This window comes from Thalassophryne amazonica, chromosome 1, assembly GCF_902500255.1.
Source record: "Thalassophryne amazonica chromosome 1, fThaAma1.1, whole genome shotgun sequence".
Lineage (NCBI taxonomy): Eukaryota > Metazoa > Chordata > Actinopteri > Batrachoidiformes > Batrachoididae > Thalassophryne > Thalassophryne amazonica.
The window spans coordinates 148,849,596-148,871,709 of record NC_047103.1 but is presented as its reverse complement, the minus strand read 5'-3'; the positions used below and the strand labels follow the sequence as shown (position 1 = coordinate 148,871,709).

At 40.4% G+C, this 22,114-nt stretch overlaps 1 protein-coding gene across 1 annotated transcript in view; it reads right to left on the bottom strand.

Annotated features, from left to right (window-relative positions):
• The window catches only part of mgat5 (alpha-1,6-mannosylglycoprotein 6-beta-N-acetylglucosaminyltransferase), a 160,469-nt gene that overhangs the window by 99,724 nt on the left and 38,631 nt on the right, over nt 1-22,114 (bottom strand). Inside the window, exon 3 of the mRNA XM_034175756.1 lies at nt 565-641. Within this exon, the coding sequence (XP_034031647.1) occupies nt 565-641 (77 nt within the window). The remainder of the gene's footprint in view (nt 1-564; nt 642-22,114) is intronic.

Sequence of the window (22,114 nt, the reverse complement as noted above, 5' to 3'; positions counted from 1 at the left end):
CATCCATACATACATACATACATATATATACATATATAGACATACATACATACATACATACATATATATACATATATAGACATACATACATACATACATACATATATATACATATATAGACATACATACATATACATACATATATATACATATATAGACATACATACATACATACATACATATATATACATATAGACATACATACATACATACATATATACATACATATATAGACATATCATACATACATAATATACATATATAGAATACATACTACAACATAATATAAATATATAGACATACATACATACTATATATACATATATAGCATACATACATAAACATACATATATATACATATATAGACATACATACATACTACATATATATACATACATATAGATATATATAAACCTTTCACATTGCCACTATGGGGTATGTGTGTAGAGTGCTGGAATAATCTCCAGATGCACTGTATATACACAAATATATACACCACAGAAAACCCCCCCGCAATATCAGGCCCCCCCATCATGATGCAGCCCTATTGCACAATATGCTCACCTTGAGCTTTCCCTCGCAGTGAGGGAATCCATCCAAAGGTGGCAACTCGCACTTCTCTTGAGCTCCATTTAGTAAGTCTGGGGGGGGGGGGGGGGGGGGATGGCGAGAAACAAAAAACATGAGATAAAGAGGTCCTGTGAGTCACATTTCAAATTCTTCTATTGTCTGTAGTTTTAACAGGAAGTATGATGGTCGCATTGGAAATGACGCAACTTGCTGTGTCTGATTGCATGCACGCACACACACACACACACACACACACACACACACACACACACACACTTTAGAAACTTAGAATGAAATGCTCATGGTTTTCTTGTACATTGTCATTGACAATCAGAATCCTGACTGTTTTCTTTACCGCAGTAAAATTGACTCGGTAGGGCATCAACCCAATAACACTACAATTCATTTCATCATTAACTGCTGTTTTTTTTTTTTTTTTTTGAGGATCAACCACTAATTCCACACCCTTTTCATCAGAACAAGATAGATTTGTGGATGAATAGTCAGTGATGCGTGTCCTGGATCTCATCTCAATTCTACCTCTCATTGGCTCAGAGTCATAGACCAGTTATTAAACTGATGGAACAAATATTAAAACCTGGACATGTTACAACATGTCCTGTGAGGCTTCAACACGGAGGCGCTTTTGCTGCACCATCAGCTTCGTACCAATGAATTTCGCCGCCACTCTCTTCCGTGTTGAAGCCTCACAGGACATGCTGTAACATGTCCAGCTCGTCCATAATTTCTCGGATAGTCACACGACTGAAAAGCCACTGAAAGCCATCTGAATCTTCCGAATGGTGGACGAGGTGAGCATGTCAGGACATGTCCTGTGAGACTTCAACACGGAGGCGCTGTTGCTGCGCCATCAGCTTCGTGCCGATGAATTTCGCCGCCACTCTTTTGATGGCAAAATCTTTCACAGTGGAATGTGCCGCAAAAGTGCTGATGCTAATGAAATTAATGTTTCTAAAAGTGGTAACTCAGACATTCTTTTTATTTCAGGTAAACAGTTCTGAGATTTGAATATGTACCTACCTACAAAAAGAAAAAAATGGGGGAAAAGGATTCCAGTTTGACATCCTGCATTATCCTTGCAATTTCAATAAGCTATATAAGCATTTCTACAAAAGAAAACAAATGCGTAATATGTTTCTTTTATTGCTTTGCTTAAATATGGTTTATGTTAAAGACATAAACAAGCTCATCTTCAGTATATGGAAGTGCGTCTGCGTGCATGTGGGTGTTGAGAAAGCTTCAGTAGGCGCTCAGTTGGAAATGTCAATACTATCAGTGGAGGATTGGAATTGGTGGAGCAGATGGTGTGTATGATCGGGCCCCGGCCGGCTCCAGAGACAGTCACAAATACAGAATTTGTGTGTACGTACGTTTGTGTGTTCCATGAGTGTACAACTGTACCTGTGTGTGGACTCTAACAAATGCCCCATTTTTACTATGAGCAGATGAAATGTGTTTTGAAACATTTTCCCCCTTTATGGCTGGAACCTGATGGCCACTAAAGCCACTGTTGCTTACTGACCATAATGCAAATTTAAAACATTGCTATTTATACTGCATAAACTATGGGGGTGGAAATCTTTAGGCACCTCAGGAGTTGATTTCAAAGGCTGCAATTCAATTACAAAAGGATGAATCTTGAGGCATCTGGTTTTTTTCTATGCAGGATTTCTTCTTTTGTCACTGTGCAAATCAAAGTATTTGTAATGATCCATAATTAATTTATTTCCAGTACATTCTTTACAGCACAGCCATACCTGTACCTATGTGGCTTATTCAGAGTTCACAAACTAGGGGGTTGTTGTCCACCAGCCCACCTGCTAAAACTGCCTGTGGATTCAGACTGACTTGTGTTTGGGTTAGCGCCCCCCCACCGCCCCCCATCTGCAGCTTCTTTGCATCTTTATGTGCACCTCATTACAATGCCCGTGCACAGTGGCTATGCTCCATTAATGCACTTTGTACTTGTCAATCAATCAATCAATTTTATTTATATAGCGCCAAATCACAAACAGTTGCCCCAAGGCGCTTTATATTGTAAGGCAAGGCCATACAATAATTACGTAAAAACCCCAACGGTCAAAACGACCCCTGTGAGCAAGCACTTGGTGACAGTGGGAAGGAAAAACTCCCTTTTAACAGGAAGAAACCTCCAGCAGAACCAGGCTCAGGGAGGGGCAGTCTTCTGCTGGGACTGGTTGGGGCTGAGGGAGAGAACCAGGAAAAAGACATGCTGTGGAGGGGAGCAGAGATCAATCACTAATGATTAAATGCAGAGTGGTGCATACAGAGCAAAAAGAGAAAGAAACAGTGCATCATGGGAACCCCCCAGCAGTCTAAGTCTATAGCAGCATAACTAAGGGATGGTTCAGGGTCACCTGATCCAGCCCTAACTATAAGCTTTAGCAAAAAGGAAAGTTTTAAGCCTAATCTTAAGGGGGAGAGGGTGTCTGTCTCCCTGATCCGAATTGGGAGCTGGTTCCACAGGAGAGGAGCCTGAAAGCTGAAGGCTCTGCCTCCCATTCTACTCTTACAAACCCTAGGAACTACAAGTAAGCCTGCAGTCTGAGAGCGAAGCGCTCTATTGGGGTGATATGGTACTATGAGATCCCTAAGATAAGATGGGACCTGATTATTCAAAACCTTATAAGTATTCTAGAATTAACAGGAAGCCAATGAAGAGAGGCCAATATGGGTGAGATATGCTCTCTCCTTCTAGTCCCCGTTAGTACTCTAGCTGCAGCATTTTGAATTAACTGAAGGCTTTTCAGGGAACTTTTAGGACAACCTGATAATAATGAATTACAATAGTCCAGCCTAGAGGAAATAAATGCATGAATTAGTTTTTCAGCATCACTCTGAGACAAGACCTTTCTAATTTTAGAGATATTGCGTAAATGCAAAAAAGCAGTCCTACATATTTGTTTAATATGCGCTTTGAATGACATATCCTGATCAAAAATGACTCCAAGATTTCTCACAGTATTACTAGAGGTCAGGGTAATGCCATCCAGAGTAAGGATCTGGTTAGACACCATGTGTCTAACCAGATCCTTGTCATAATTAAAACTGAAATGTGCGCTCCACCACAATGTGCTGCATAATGCATGTTACAATGAAAGTAGTGGCGGAGACTATTTTTGGTGATCAGTCATGATCCTCAGCAAATAACATGTTTGCATTTTTTCCATAGCCCTTTATGAAACAACAGAATGAGTTAAAAATGCTACAAAAGCAGCAAGCAATACAGCAACATTAATATTACAAGTAGTGTACTCATCGCTAGATAGTAACTACTGCTATGTAGCTACTCCTACAGGTATTCAAGAATGGGGCTTGAACCAGAAACACAAAAGGTACACTGTGAAAAAGAGACTGAAAATGTTGGCCTGAATGGAAGAAGGACTTTAGGTGGCTGAAATTTGACATACCTAAAGATGAGCAGGACACTAAAAACAAAAACAATAAACTGCCCTGTGAGTGTGGGGAGTCATTTGCAGCAGATGTAATTTTCTGAGCTTCAGCCACTACAGCTGGGATGCACATTTCTCCAGCCAGCATGTCATTATTTCCTTTGTTTACCAACTCTGTCTTAAACTACTCAGTGAATGCCTTCAGTGAAATTCAACAGTCAACCACAAAGCTGAAAATGTGGCTTTAGTCAAAATGAATAACTACAAAATAAAGCAAAAAAACTGTGGCAAAGATTTCTGCAGTGACGGTTCTAACTACTGTTACAAAAATGAGTTCACTGTATTTCAAATCAGATACTGCATAACTTGCTACACATTAGGCAACAAGCTACAACAGAACCAGGCTTTTGAAACGAAAGAAAAATAACAGGATACATGCAACTTCAAGTACACCTGCTCCCAATTTCTGCAACACAACTGAGGCAATTGTTTTTGACATGTTCAGCAGATGGCAGACAGGTTGATATATATTACAAATGGAAAACAAAGTTCCTTTTTCTACTGATCTGGTGTGTCCAAGTTCACCAAATCTTTTTATTGTAGTCATGCTCCCTTTTAATTTAGGGACATACAAGATGATAACATTCATCCAGCTATTCACACAATGCAGTTTACAGGATACATGCCAAGGCCTTTCTAAAACCTTGGAATAACAGATGAAGCGCAGGTGACCAGTGATAAGAAGGGCAGCTTTCTAAACATTTACTTTAATCATCATTTGAATAGATACCACCCAGTGTAAGGTCCCAAAATTCTTGCACTAGCATTAAAGTTTCAACCAAATAAACCTTTCCTGTTACGTCTACAGTAAACTACAAGACCAGCTGCTACTATCTGCCATTTTAGCATCTAAGATATGATAACTCAAAAATAAGAATGCACACGAGTGGAATTACATATTTTACTTTGAGTTTCAAGAGTAACTGCAGGCACATGTTTATTTATTATTATTATTATTTATGTACCAAAGCAAACAGATTAATGAACAACCTAGGCTTGATCCCAGTCCAAATATCAGGTGCCCGTCTGAGTAGTGAAGAAAGGAGAAGATACAGATCATTTGCATGGTTGACTTTTGCTGGAATCTTAGTTCCCATCTCAACAGAAGAGAGATGAAGCAACATTTCAGATGTCTTACGAAGAGGCCTGAGGATTAGAAAAGGCATGCTACTCCAGTGTGTGGGGCCGACTATCCTTTGTCATTCTTAGAAATGGCAGCTGGAGACTGCTCATTAGTCTGTGGTCAGAGTTGACTGTCAACCAACACAATCACCTTTGACACGGCAACCTGCAACCCATAATAACAAAACCACAAAGAGCTGAGAGCTGACGCAGTCAACTGCACAATGATGCAAACTCAATTCAAGAAGCACTTTCTGACAGCATCTAAAAGCTTTCTAAAGTAGTAAGGGGACAGTGTGGTGTAATGCTCTTCAGCATTTACAGTCATCCAAAATCAATTAAATGCAGCACAGAATATGTACAGTGAGGAAATGGTCATAAAGTCAACTGCTACTTCCCCATTCCATTGGTCACACAACACAAAGTTCAGAAGCATCAAGACGCCACTGCCTGCATAAGTGGTTATGATTAAGAGGTTCATCTACTTTAGCAAAACCATTAATACTCATCATATAAAGTGACAGATGTCACAGAATGACATCCTTCATTGGTTCTTGCAGAGGGAGGTAAAGACTTTAGTGTATTTCTTTGAGAATCAATAGGAGCAGGCAAAAAAAATAAATAAAAAACACTAATCTTTTTGGCTACAGCATAAATCTGAGAGCTGATTATGTGAGCAATTCAATATTACAAGAACAAATCAGCAATGCTGAAACCTTTCCTAGTAAATTTCAGTCACACACCACATAGTGTAAAAATAACTGTATGCTAAAATACCCTTGGCTGTATGAGCAGCGTCTTCTTTATAGTTTACAGTTGTTAAGATCCTAAATGTACAATTTGTACATGTTCAGTAAAGTCCCTTTATCAATCAATCAATCAAAAATATTTATGTTTTAATGTTACCTGCAGCTTTTGACAATAGTGGAAATTAGCTTTGAGTTCATGGAAGCTAGCGTGCACACTAACGTCCGTGAAATGTCTTGTAAATCACTCCAGAGGTGTTATGTTCCAAAAACAGAATTTTCAGTTTAAGTGTTTATTTCTCACTAGCTTTTACATAACATATGAGAAAGGTGTTATATTAGGCAAAAACAAAGCAAAGTTAGCAGCTAGCGACACCAAGAAGTGACATCACCAAGTTAAAGTCTATGAAATCATACCATAAAAATAGGAACAGAATGCGACTTTTTAACCTCTTAAAATACCACTTAAAATAGGTCAAGGTTAGTCATCTTTGAACTTGTCCAAGGTCTGTGTCTCAAAAATATTCCCTGTGAATTTGAAGGTAGCAATAGGGCTGGACTTTTGCTGAGCACGGACAGACGGACTGAAGCAAAGTTGGCGCAATAGCCATTGGCCATATTTGATGGCCTTGGGTAAAATGGCTACTCATTGGTGGGATTTAATGCATGCCTTCTTAATAGAGGTGCCCAAAATTGTTTCAGTGAAGAACAACAAATTAACATAGATGGAGGGCCATGACTAAACCAAGACAGGCCACAGTTTGCCAGCAGGCCACACATCGAGCAACCACACACAGAAACAGGGGGACAAACTTGAGCTTCAGTGTGTCCGAGTTTAATCTCAACCGGGGTGAAATATCTCTCCCCTTCTCTCTTGTTACATTGTGTGTATGTGCAAGACTGAATTAATACTGTCAGCAAATTGAACACTGATCCAACATTAGCAACTAATCAAGTAAACGAAGGGATATAAAATACTTTGATCTTTTCTCCCATAAGCAGGGATCTTTCTGGCATGAAATCTGAACTGTCATTGATCAATGACAGTTGATCAGTTGACAAAAAAAAAAAAAAAAACATTTTAATGAGGTCGGGGGAAAAAACTTAAATACAATTGAAATAATCAAGAAAAGGCTAAAGCATTTGAAACAGCAAACAAAGGCAAAAACCACTTAAAAATCTGCGGTATATGAACTGTGCAACAGTTGAGCTCAGGTTAGTAAGCATGCGCTGGTGCTGCATCCACCACACCACAGAAGCACTGTCCGTCCTGGATGCTAGGGGCAGAGGTCGACAACCAGTCCATCTCCGCCTCACTTTGCAACATAAATGTGAAACACTGAAATACTGTAACCACACAGCCACCCTGTAGAACAATCTAACAAGGCACCCAGTTGCATGTTTGCAATCACAGGCAGCAAGCATTTGAAGAACAAAATATAGCAGCACAGGAGATGATCTCATGAAATAAAGTACTACAAGTGAATACAAGTTAGTTGGAAAGCCATCAAGCCAAATTTCCTTCCAGTGGTTCAGTCACCATGTAAGGAAGGAGAGCGGTGGCATTGTGTCTTTGTAAGATCAATATTGTCTGTACTATTGTCGCTGCGTTATGCAACTCTAATTTGTCAACTGTGTGTTACTGTTGCCATGACAAACCTCTTAAGAGGGCAGTTTACATTTACAGAAAACATTCTACGTACATAGCAAGGGCAGAGATTTGACTTTTCCTGCCTTTTCTTGTTGCAGGATTTCTGCATTTCTTTCCACATTTTTCATACATCTGCAAAATCACGTAGCAGGTCTTAAGCAATGCAAGACTAACGAAAAGATAATAGATATGCAGGGTTCGCCCCAGACAATGGAATAACGGCCCCGCGCTGTTATACTGTACTCTAGCACCGCTATACTGTGGTGTCATCTTGTGACGTTTTAGTGCGAGACTTGGTGGGAATCTGAATGCGTGTAAACCCATTTTTGTGAGAAAATTTCACGTAAACAACTTCAGCTCTTTATTTTATCCTGTTTACATCCAAATGACACAAACCGTGACAAAACGCAAGTGTTACATGAAGCCCGATGACCAGAGGACAATCTGCATTTTTTGTTTCATCTTGGCGGTGACCACAGCCCGTGCAGGGCGCTGTGATTGTCGGCCATCCTTGCAGGAAGCATGCCGACGCTGACTGTCACGGAGGCCGAGGGTGGTGGACAGCCGACAATATCGATGCTGTCAGCCACGGAATCGATCAGATCAGAGGCTGAGGCTGCAGCCCCTGTGACAAGGATGAAGAAAGCGGCAGAATGGAAATAAAAATTCTTCAGGTACAGAGACAGACTTTCATCCTTTGAGATTTTGGCGCTGGATAGCAGCGCACATTATTTCCATTCTTCTATGAAGGACACAATGTACTGAAATCATAACATTTCCAAATGTTTCCAACAGCATTTCTTTGAGGAAAATGTCCCAGTGCTCGCTTGAATGGAATGCTGTTAAAGATTAGTTTACATAAGTGTAACTGATGTGTGATGACTACTTGTTTTAAGTGATAATTGTTCATTTTGTTACAGTAAAAGCAGCCGCTTTCCACTGTGAGTAAACTTAGTGCGCGTACACGTTAATCATGAACACAGCCTGTTAACAGTTTACCAGATGCTCAGCTTTGTGCACACACCCTGCGGCCTAATCATCGATATAACTGAAAAATCTAAGAAATACATCTTTGTGATCAGACAGATGAGGCTGTCTGACAGACAACCTGAAACAGCTGAGGTCCACGTCAACGGTGCGTGACAGTGCGCACTGCTCTATTACAGAAAAGTCTCACGTCAAGACAGACTCAAAGTAAAGTAAAAATAAAGCCTACCAGCTCTACTGAGAAGAACAAAATACAAAACACCCTGAACAGGCCACTCATCCAATTGTGATTTCGGAAGTCCCCTCCACCAAAGGAGTCCTCATGCACGGATCGCGTGCAATCGGCAGTCGGTGTCGCGCAGCTCCTCACAAAGTTCTCTCATGATTCTGGCATGTTAGATCAAAATCCATTATCTCCTGAAAATAATGTATTCTGACTTATTCTCATTGTAAGAAATCCATCTGCATGTCCAGGCAGCGAATTTATTTTTCCTAAAACTTTCAGCCAGTGTGGTAGACTCTTGTCCAATCAGAGACAGGTGCACGAACATGACTGTTGCATATATTAAAATATCAGCGCACAAACGCCATTCTCGCTCACTGCCACCTTTGTCAAAACATGAAAAATAGCACTACTATATTAACATTTTGGACTTTGTTCCTTTTCAAGGTGGCATAGCCCCATGAAAACAAGCTCGGGCTGCATTGATTGTATATTGAAATCAGCTGGTTTTGTTTTGCCTCTAGCTTGCTTCTAACAGCCAGCTAACAGCTCTCACTGCCTGGAACGACAAGATTTATACACCAAGCTGACATGAAATGAACCACTGTACATTAAATTGACTTTATTGATGAGTCTGACCCCTTTGAAAAGTGACCAAATTACATGTATTTGTATTGAGCACAGCGATGTTTTCATCGGCCAAAAATGGCCACCAGTGGGTGCTTGGCGTAACCCATAACATCCAAATTGTTACTAATACTTATATTTGTTTGAAGAACATAATAGATCCATTTTGACCGTAACAGTGGTTGAACAATTTCCACATAATCAGTAAAACCCTTGAGGAGGGGTGTTTAAGATGTGTTGATTTTGGGTGGAGAAAAAAATCAATTTGAAATTTTAAAAAACCTTCAGTTGAGGGAACTCTGTTGAAATAGAAAAAAAAAAAACTCACTTGATTGGATTTTATGAATATCATTTTGATCCATGTTAATAGATCTCAAATTCAAACAAGTAAATTGGGGCTATGCAACCCCCAAAAGAACCAAGTCAAAAATGTAAAATGCATGTGTTAATATTTGTAAGTCAACCACGTGCGTAATGCTTAAACTTGGTGACGTCATTCAACATTGATCTCTGGCCACAGTAGTGCTATTTTTCATGTTTTGACAAAGGTGGCAATGAGTGAAAAGAATGACGTCATGTTCGTGTGACAATATTTTAATATATGCAAGACGTCATGTTCGTGCACCGATCTCTGATTGGACAAGATTCTACCATGCTGCCTGAAAGGTTGAGGAAAAATAAATTAGCATCCAGGCAACCCGTTAAAAAAAAAAAAAAGACGATGTGGAGACGACCGCATGCATGTGCACAGCGAGACTAAAATAGCATCCTGCAACGCAAACAGCAGCTAGGATCCAAAATCCATCGGACTGAAAAAATTAAGAGTTTCAGGGTGAACTGCGTCGCCTCCTGTCTCTGTGTATTCTCTGATAAATCCGAATTTTCACTTTCAAATGACAGCTCAGAAGCTTCGTTATCGGATGAAGCAGCATTCGTTTCACTGTCAGCCATCGGGGTGTTTCTACTTTTCTTAAAATGTACATCACACGCCAAGAAATGCAGAGTAAGACGTTTTCCAGAAATGCACCTGCTGAATCAGAGAGGAAAGCTTACCTTTTGTTTTTCTATTTTTTTTTTTTTTGACAATATGGCTGTCAAAATCTAAAATCACAAGGACAAGGTGAGGATTTCACACTTTTAAGTGAATGCCCACAGCCTGGTGACACTGTGATTTGGGAATTCAAACTTTTCAAATTGAAAATTATGCAGGGGAAATATGTAAAAAACAAAACAAGTGTGGAATCTCCCACATTTTAAATTGTTTTTCTGTACATTCTTTTTTCTTACAAATAAGTTTATTGCACATTTGTAACATGTATACAGTGTGTCAATTAAACATTTTAGATTAATTTCACTAAGCAACAAGTCAGCACAGTCAGACCAGAAACAGTATGAAATTTTTTTCATTTTTGTCTTGGGACTTCAGGACAAGGTTGGATGGGACCACGAGTGGGGAAGCATTGTGCGCCGCTTCCGGTGATAGTTGCCAACAGCATCGCTATACTAAAAATTTCTGGGGAGAACCCTGGGTATGAATCTGAATTTAATGTGATCAGACGATTCAATCTAAAATACATCAGACTAGAAGAAAGCATGACAGTTTGTGCAATATTGGTGCCTTAATGCAGTATGTTTTTATGCCTGTACCGTGCAACCTGCATTTCTGTGATGTCCACAAACTTTAAGGACAGTACTTCATAAAGAAACTGACTATTAATTAATAAGTTGACAGGCAACAGATCGTCTGTGACAATGTTAACGGGTTTGTCTATGTGTTGGCTCTGCGACAGACTGCAGCATGTCCAGGGAGTACTCCTCCTTTCAGTAGGCTCCAGCACACAGAAATGAATGTCTTGGCTGTATGCACTGCCAAAATTCTCCAATTATTTTACTTGCGAGTACAAATTAATCAAACTATGGGAACAAATTACACGTTGCAAGCACACAGAAGACATCCTATTTTTCCTCTCCAGTGATCTGTGGCTGTACTGCGAGACATTCAAGTGCATGCTGTAGAAGTCGGGTCCTTCAAAGGCACATAACTCGTACCCAGCAGCTCCCCTTGACTATTTTCAACAACAGAAAGGGACATCTCCACCTCATTCTTTATGAATGTCCAATGACAAGGACACAAGGACTCTGAACTTAGCAATCTGATGTTCCCATCCCTGACAAGGAAGCAGTGTGTCCCGCTGTACCTCTGGAAAATTATACATTTGCTTTTTATCATTTTGAGAATGGAGCGCATAAAAAAAAAAAAAAAAACAGGCAGGAGTGGACTGTGAGAGGCAGGGCTAAATATGCAGGGCTAAATATGTGGTAGTAAAAGCACAGAAAGCAACCATATGCAACTATAAGCAAGAATAGAAACGCAACCATACGCCATCACGCACCAGCCTACACAGGGACTACACCAAATCTGCAAAATTTTCCAGTGTACTCCACACGCATCACAACACAACTGTATGCAAGCCCGGTGTAAAAGGGGCTTTAAACAAACACTTCTTTGAAATACAGATGCTTCACGTTCCATCTGATTTGTTTCTTCATTCTTTCTTTCCCATGATCTATGTGCCTTCTATACATTCTGCAAATGACACTGCACAAATTCTCTCTGTAGAATGCATAGCATAAAAGAGGCTCGACTTCTGAGTTAGTACAGTAGCTGTCTTGTACTGAACACAACAGCCAATAGCAGAGAGGGAGATGCTGTTATCTCAACCTTGAGAAACCCGTTCACCCTGACAGCGCGCTAATAAGTCTGCCAGCCAACCAACCAACAAACCGGCCTGTCACTCATTCTGTCAAAGCCACCGGGCAAATTCTGCGCTTGCTTTAATCAAGCAGAAAGAGCCTCTGCCAAGGAGCAGCTAAATATAGCCGCCCTTACAATCAAAAGGCAGAATAGTGCAGCGGATAACTGAGAAAAAAAAAAATGCTTCAAATGGTGATGCAAGCACTAAATTTGGCACACATACGCCTTAGACATTACTCTTTTAAAAATGCCGGGTACCCATGTGAACTTTCAATAGATGGCCAAGAAGGGGTTAATTGAAGTATTACACAGGGGTCAAAATTTAAAAATGCTCCAATCATATTGAAAGGTATTCCATATTATTTGTCTGATCATAAAGATTCCAAAGAGGTATAGTTTGGACTATCTGTGAATGAATGGTCTGGAGTTATGGGGTAAAAACAGCAAGAAGACTGAGAAAGGTCAATTTCAGTTTGTACAGGGGTCAAAAGTTAAAGTTGCTCCAATTTTGGTAAAAAGTGGTGCAAATTACTGGTTGAGCTAATAGGATTAATAAATGGAATAGTTTTGACTGTGTTGCGTGCTTGGTTTGCAAAGTAAAGGTTAAACAATATCAGCATCCATTAGATTCTATGACGTGACATATGCTACCCTGTAACATGATAACTAAGCATGATACATGATGCAAACTATTCCTTTTTAAAACCATATTCACCCAACTAATTATTTGCATCACTTTTTACCAAAATTGGAGCAACTTTAACTTTTGACCCCTGTACAAATTGAAACTGACCTTTGTCACTGTTCTTGCTGTTTTTACCCCATAACTCGGAACATTCATTCACAGATAGTCCAAACTATACCTTTTTGGAATCTTTATGATCAGACAAATAATATGCAATACCTTTCAATATGATTGAAGCATTTTTAAATTTTGACCCCTGTGTAATACTTCAATTGACCCCTTCTTGGCCGCCTATTGAAAGTTCATGTGGGTACCCGACATTTTTAAAAGAATAATGTCTAAGGAATATGTGTGCCAAATTTGGTGCTTGCATCACCATTTGAAGGATCCCTCAGTAAATATTCACTTATCTGCTGCACTAGAAGTGGTGCCATTTCCCACATGACCAGTTTCTGTACGTTACCTCCACCACACCCAAAAAAGGTAACATGCCAACAGCTCTGTATATTTTGAGGCAAATGTGGACAGGGTAAATGCAACATCAAACACAGAATATAAGGCAGACCAAAAAATGGTTAAAATAAGCCTACAACTAGCACAAATAGTGCTCAAAGCATTGCCAATAAATTGAATACCACCATCACATTTTTTATTTCCAACAGGGAATAAAAGAACAACAAATGAAAAAGTAAAAATTATGTGGTGAAGAGAAATAATGCCAAGAGCAGAGAGACATGACTAAACCAGAAGCAGAAAATAAGTGAGATCATTCAAACTTGCATAAGATGTCCAAGTGACTTTACAAAAAGCACTGAGATCACCATTAGTCAGTTACAAAGTACATCCTCCTGGCCATCTGATAGCCTTTAAATAGTGTTGAACAAAAATTGAAATTACACACAGGGCTATTTTTCAACCCGCTCTTCATGTTTGTCCAAATCCATGAGGTAATGTGACATCTTACAACTCCAAAATTGGATTGGGCACATCTGGTTTGTGTTATAGCTGGCTTGTGCTATCCTCCTTTTTCATCTTCTTGTGCACTTGTTTTTCTTTTCTCCTTATTGTTTATCAGGCACCAAGGGTGGCTTTACGGTGGGGCTGTAGTGCCCCCACCCCAAGAATTTCAGAAGCCTCATCATAAGCCCACAACTAAATTGACAACAACCATTAAAAAAAAAAAAAATGAATTCAGCCTGTTTCTCACTACCACCAACACTGAGAAGATTCTACAGAAGCTCCGGCTTCCACGGGACCCATGACATCTTGTTTATGCACAAAACCAGAATAAAATGAGCAAATTGACCCTGGTCACATACCGCAATGAGCTTCATATGAGATATTTTACTTGTTTGAAATGTAGTTTCCTCATTAATGGACTTTAAAATCAGCCCCGATTTGCTGCAAGTGGAGAGTTAAGTATCTCCAAGCTTTGTTTAAATGCTGGTGACAAAACAGTTACAAATGAGAAACTGAAAATATACATTTAGTAAGAAAAACACAAGTGTTCATCCCAGTGTGGGTCTCAGACTCATGAGTTAGAGACCAGCAGGCCTGGTGATCACAGGTGAACTCTGCACTACAGAATAAGGAAATTCTTCCAGATTGCTTTAAAATAATGCTCTCACTTCATATGAATGAAGTACAAGAGACAAGCATGAAAACAGTTTAAGGATTGAGAAGGAAACTGTATTTTATTGTACTAAAGATGGAGAGGACAACGTAATGCAATACCGCTCATAAACCATATCCTGGCAGCTACTTCTGGACAATTTTTATCATTTCATTTCATTTATTTAGTACCAAATCACAACAGAGTTGCCTCAAGGCGCTTCACACAAGTAAGGTCTAACATTACTAACCCCCAGAGCAGCAGTGGTAAGGAAAAACTCCCTCTTGAGAAAGAAACTTCAAGCAGATCAGACTCAAAGGGGTGACCCTCTGCTTGGGCCATGCTACAGACACAAATTACAGAATAATTCACAAAACGAATACACAAGAAATGCCGATGGTGTACAGGACAGGAGGGTTTTCAACACAAATACCACACCCATCTCTGGTTGGAGCTGCACCTTAAACAGAGAGAGAGAAAAAAAAAAGAATCAGGCATCAGAAAGACAAGAAATACAGTATAATTTGCCAGCATTAAACAAGGAAAACAGGATACTAAGGTAATCGCCAACCACTAGCCATAAGCTTCACTACAAGACCCAGAATTTAGGTAAAGTTGAGGCTGCAGCCCGCTCTGTTTACTAATAAAATGAATTAAGAGTAAAAAGCGCAGAACTATATTATGCCAGTATGCTAGCCATACGAAAGGGAAAATACGAGGTCTGTTAGAAAAGTATCCAACCTTATTTTTTTCAAAAACCATATGGATTTGAATCACGTGTGATTACATCAGACATGCTTGAACCCTCGTGGGCATGCGAGAGTTTTTTCACGCCTGTCGGTTCCGTCATTCGCCTGTGGGCAGTCTTTGAGTGAGGAGTCGCCCACCCTCTCGTCGTTTTTTTCATTGTTTAGGAATGGCTCAGAGACTGCTGCTTTGTTTGATCAAAATTTTTTCAAAAACTGTAAGGCACAACTGAGTGGACACCATTCGATAAATTCAGCTGGTTTTTGGTAAAAATTTTAATGGCTGATGAGAGATTTTGGTCTGGTAGTGTCGCTTTAAGGACGGCCCACGGCGCCTGACGGCGATCTGCGCTTCGAAGCGGCAGCGTCTCGCCGTTTCAAGTTGAAAACTTCCACATTTCAGGCTCTGTTGACCCAGTAAGTCGTCAGAGAACAGAGAACTTTCAGAAGAAGTTGGCATGAGGAGTTTATTCGGACATTCCATTGTTAACGGACATTCTGTAATGAAAGAACGTGCGGGCAGAGTCGCATGTCGGGCCGGACCCGACTGCGGGGGGGGGGGGGGGGGTCGCGACAGGAAAAACACCTCCGTTGGAAACCTTAAAGGGCAAGTTGGTATATGCCCAAACTGTTAAAAAATTTCTCAGTTACTCACTTGTTGAAAGTCATCAAAAGCCGCCTGAATTTTACAAATGGTTTTCAACACGGAGGTGTTTTTCCTGTCGTGGCGCACACAGATTTGCCGAGTCGTCACAGAAACGACTCGGCGAATTTGCGCGCACGTCTTTCATTAAAAAATGTCCTTAAACAGTGGAATGTCCGCATAAAGTCCTCATGCCAGCCTCTTCTGAATCTTCTCTGTTCTCTCACGACGTCCTGGGTGAATTAAGCCTTAAATTAGGATGTTTTCAGGTCGAAACAGGCCGACGACGGCGCCTGGAAGCGCTGCGCGACGTCCCGCTCCGTGGGAAGTCCTTACAGCGACAGAAACACCCCATAATCTCTCATCAGCCATTAAACTTTTCACCGAAAACCAGCTAAATTTCTCGAATAGTGTCCACTCGGATATTCCTCACAGGTGCAGAAAAAATTTTGATAAAGCAACGCGCGCCATCTCCAGCAGCGTGTGAAACAAAGGAATTCAGCCGAGAGGGCTGAACCACATCTCACTCAAGGCCTGCCCACAGGGAAATGACATCACCGACGCGTGAAAAAACTCATGCATGCGCACGAGGGTTCAAGCATGATTGGTGTAATCGCACGTCATTCAAATCCATATAGTTAAAAAAAAAAATAAAAGTGTCGGTTTCTTATCTAATAGACCTTGTAAGTGCGTCTTAAGTCTGGACTTGAAAGTCTCCACAGAATCTGTTTTATTGATGCAGGGAGATCATTCCAAAGAACAGGGGCACGATATCTTATTGAATAGACTGTCTACAATTATGTTCTGTTGAAAATGCTGATGTAATTCCAAAAAAGTCTGTCCTTGATAGTTGTGTACTACTCTCTCCAATTAAACAATACATATCTAGATACATGGACTACTATACTACTTGAAACTATGTAATGTGACACAATCCTTTGTTTAATGTAGATGTTCACTTTCTATGATAAATCAGAATAAGGCATAAGTGGCATTGCTCACAGTCAAATACATATTTCATGAAAAATCAGAGACTACCTTCACAGTTCTGCTACTGTGCTGGAGCACTTTGGCTCTATCAGTGTTCATTTTTGTTTGCTTTTGTTAACCACTGGGGGCACAGCACCACATACGGTCACAGAAAGCAGAGCACAACAAAAGCCCAGAAGAAGCCAGCTATTGTTAGGATAACTTTCTGATCCTGATAAATGTAGCAATACGACATAACTACATTTATTAGGATCAGAAATTTATAAGTCAAGACCTGATGTAGGACAAGACCACTTGTCCAAATATTTTCATTATTAGTATTTAGACAGCAGCATTTGTGCATCTGATGATGCTGTATAATGGATAAATATAATACGATATTTATCAGTTATGCTGCCTACCAGCATCAAGGATTTTTTGTTTTTACCTTGCAAAAGCCAAAGTTACCAGTCTTGCAAAAGTCTTGTGCTGATCTTTGAACTTTAGCAAGAATTTGAAGATGTGGAAGTAGGAGTGAAACAAGCATAACAGGTTCATAAACAAACAAAACCACACCCTTTCGACGACAGTGGTCCCTCGCTATATCGCGGTTCACCTTTCGCGGTCTCGCTGTTTCGAGGATTTTTTTTAGTGCAATTTTGCATGCTGCTTTTTTTTTTTTTTTTTTTTTTTTTTTACTGTCTGCTGTGCTTAGTTGCAGCCAAAATCTGGCAACAGGTCCAGATACACTCGCTGTTTTGATGCAGAGCACTCCAGCAGCCTGCAAGGATAGAATTCAGCCGCACTGCATGGTCTCGGTGGCCACAGTTTGACTTTGACTTTGGTTTCATTCTATAACACTGGACTTATTTTTCTACTAAGGTTTGAGCTTTGAGAGTGTTTACACAAGAGAGAAAAGTGAGAAAATGTGTGTAGTGAGGGGTTTTACAGCCTTAAAACATCTATAATAATTGTAAAAAATAACACTGACTACTTCGCGGAATTCAACTATCGCGGGCTATTTTTAGAACGTAACTCCCGCGATAAACGAGGGAACACTGTAGTTCAAAGCACATTTAGATTAATTCAGGGGATAGTGTAAATATGTAGCTGTAACCATTAATTTAAAAATGTCTGAGTGGTATAGGTCAATTGTTATATCTGGAGTACTCGAATCAATCATTACATTTTACAGAAGATATTGCCAAATGGGGCAAAGCCAGGGAACCATTTTAAGTATGCACTCAGATTACCCTTCTGGTTTATTAGAAAATTGCACAACTTTACAGAATGAAAACTATGAATAAAACAACCATAACTACTGAAGTGTACCATTCTTTTTGTACCTTGCATTAGATGCAGAAATTGAGAGAGAGACTAGACCTGTTCTTGCTGGAGAATTCCTGGAATCCAATAAAGAACCCACAAAAGTACATAACCCCAACTTTAGACAGCAGTCATTTACCACGTGGAGGTGAATAGCTGCAGAATTTGCAGAGTATAAGCCCTCCTCCCCATGGAGGGCGGCACGTTTTTGGAGCACGTCATAACCGATTCCGGTCTTAGATGCAAAAGCAACATTTAAATTTTCCTACAGGATGCATTGTTCATTTTCTCTGCTTCACTCCTCCACTCCAGCATCTGGCTGTAATCGGTTGCTCTTTTGTGCTGTAACAATCTGATCGACCACCTGTCTTCAAAGTTATCCCAGATGAAGAGTCAAAGCAAAGCTCTAGAAAATGGATTTATAGCAGTATCAAAGAATTCAAAATCCTCCATTAATCATCTGTGCAAAGAAATGATGAATGTTTTATTGTTAATAGATTAGTACAGAGAAGCAAATGTGTTCTTACCAGTACATTTCAGCACATCGACCCGTTACAACATCATTGTGAAGCTGACATTATGATTAGGGCCATTACACTGTCTATCAGGCTGCCTAGCCGCTGCATTGATTCAGGCTGTGACAGCTTGGTGATGATGAACAAAAGGCCCGTCAGCAACTTGAATTTTGTGTTTTTTTTGTGTGTGTGTGTGTGTGTGTGTGTGTGTGTGTGTGTGTGTGTGTGTGTGCGTGTGTGTTTTTTGTGTGTGTGTGTTTTTTTTTTGTGAGACCCCAAATCAAATTTCAAACATTATTATTATTATTATTATTATAAATACTTTTAAGATGCTTAGAGGCTCCTTGAACTTATGACTGGCCCCTAAGCTAGCTAGGCCCGGCTGAATATTGATACATCAAAGCCTGTTATATTAATATGACACAGTCTTACTAATTGACGAACTATGTGTAGCAGATTAAAAATCTGACATTAATTATACTCATCCAGATTACCAAATTAGCCTTCCAAATAGCATAAAATCTCAGAGCTGCATGCATAATAAGACTAAGCGGCAACTTCAAGTACGAAAAGTGAAGCAGAAGTCCCAAAACTTGCAGGTCTTTGAATGGCTGCTTGAGGACAAAAGTGACTAACTTTCCAGAACACCCTGTGTTGATTTAACTTTAGCAAAAACAGCCATGTTTATGTGACGGAGGCCAGCAGGAGTCGCTGTGCCTATGGTAGTCAATAGGCCTCTGCCACCCCAACAGCCAAAGGATACTCTGGACACTCAGACCAGAGCCTGCATTTTAGTGGACAGAGCGTCCGCCTCCCATACCGGAGATCGCGAGTTTGCGTTCCAAGGTGTGAGTGAGTGGGAAGTATAAAAATCACAACACAGAGCAAGCCGCTACAATTACATCTCTGATAAAAATATATATTCTATTAAAAAAAAAAAAAGCCATAACTGTGGTATCACAACTACTTTACCCATTCATGACAACTGGATCGGCATAAATTTTTATATAACTTAGTTAAAGTAAAAAATTTATGAATAATTAGTTGCGTGGTTGCTTTGACTGACAGCTAGTGGGTGCAAACTGCCACAGCCCGCTGTGTGGTTAATTGTATTGTGAGGAGTGACTGAGAAGTTTTGAGCCTGACCCAGAAAAGGTAGGGTGCGTTTCTCCATATTTTGCATTCTCAGAAAGCCGCATTTTCAGAATGTGTAAAGTTTTGAGACCCTGGGTGCAAGGTTGACAAATTTTGGTTTCTCAGAATGTAACAGAGAACCACACAAGTGTTTTTCCGGGTCAGACTCAAAACGTCTCAATTGCCCCTCGTAACAGACGATCTTGAAATTTTGTGATTAGTATTATTGAATTTATATGTGAGCACTGTTAGCACTAATCAGCAAGGATATCGATAGTTTGGTGACATTAGCTCCACTGATGCCAGGGTTATTGAGGCAATATATACAGGTCATCCTTTAATAGTCCAACCCAAGCCATAAGTTGCAAGAACCATTGCTCAGTCTGCAAAAATGTGTCTTAAACATCAGAACCAAAGTTAGTCTACTGACTTTAGCTTGCTTGGTAACTACAAGCTAAGGGGAGGGTTTGGGTTTCATTAGTTCCACCCACGTCACGCCAGTCTTTCCTACAGTCCACCTCTTTACCCAATTATAGGATGGCAGGCGATACCTGTACACAGATACTGTGAATGTCGGTATTTATAGCCACCCGTGTGTGTGTGTGCGCACACGCGCGCCTATGAATAATATGGGGAAAATAAATCACTAAATAATGAGCTATTTTTCCTGAAGATGCAGCAGAGGTTCAGTTCCAGTGGTGGATGACTACATTTACCTAGTCACTGATGTAAGAAGCTATTACAAATGTGATGCAGCTGTTAGACTGTATTTTGTTAGAAAAGGTAGAAAATTAGAATCTTAGTTGAGTTTGCATGTTCTCCCCATGATTCTGTGGGTTCCCTCTGGGTGCTCCGCTTCCTCCCACATCCAAAGACATCCAGGTAAAGGTGAACTGGAAGCTTTATAATTGAATTCGCTCCCTGCCCACGTAGTCACAGCAAGTTCAGTTAACGGCTTCAAGAAGCAATTGGATAAAGCTCCGCAGAAAGTGGATGGGCGCCAAGAGCCGGAAGGCTTACTAGCCCGGCTACCGTGAGGGTTTTCCTCGCGGTACAGGTGAATACATACTAGCGCGCGCGCGCGCGCACACACACACACACACACACACACACACACACACACACACACACACACACACACACACACACACACACACACACACACACACACACACACACACACACACACACACACACACAGTATTTGTTCTGTTCCATCAAGTTTTTTTCAGCATTCTTTCCATGTCCTTCTTAGTGGACATACCTGAAACTAAATATTTTAATTATAGTGTTTGTTTAATGTCATGCACAGACACTGGTCTTTTTGCACAATAAATATTAAACGAATACATATAGTATAAACTATGAATACAGGACAAACAGGATTATGTACTATTTTTAGCTTTTGTTAGGGACAACAACTGCAAAACCATTCAAACATGACTCATATGGCTTCTCTCACATAGAAGGCATGTATGTGGCAACCACTGCTGTGTTGTACTCACTGCTCACACAACTGACCTTGCCACTAATACCAGCGACTGCCAGTGCATGCGCGACATGTTACGTCTGCCCGTGCACGGCCTTCAGTGTCGTCTCCTGCTTCCTGGCCTGCGTTTTCTCAATTTTGTCCATTTTTCCTTTTTATCAGGGATTTGAGGTTTCTGAACAACCTGGTGCTTTCCAGCGTGTCACACACATGGAGTGTTAGTGGTGTGTAAGGAGAGACCATGAGATTAGTGTAGCTGAGTGGTGAGTGTTTTAGTCATAACCAAACAACACACCGTAGCGAGTGCCAGCAACCATATGGTTCTGTCACATAGTTTATGGCGAGTCATGACGCATTTGTGACGATAGTGGCAGGTGCTATACACACCTCTGTCACGCAACGCCTGTGTGAGAGGTTGACTAAACTTTTTCCAGATGCAATCCATTTAAAAATTAAAGGCAATGAAGGGGCGATGCATACCCCATATGCACACATTTTACCGTGCTGTAATACTTTAGCAGGTGATGTGTCGGGTGATGTCTATGCGTGTGTGCCGAACAACGACTGTCACCCGACAGCATGTCTCTGCAAACATGCCTCACGTCGAACTTTGTGGATTCTTCACTGAGTGAGCACAGTGGTTTTATTCCAGTGGAGTGAAAAGTGACTGCAGAGGGAATAGAGCACGGCAGCGCTGGCTGTCGACAGGAGCGCTGCAAGTGATACAAAAGGCACTGTCGGGATCAGATCATTCAGACCAAGAAGAATCTGTTGAAATCAACTAGGATTAAAAACACCTCCATATGTGGTCAGAATCAAT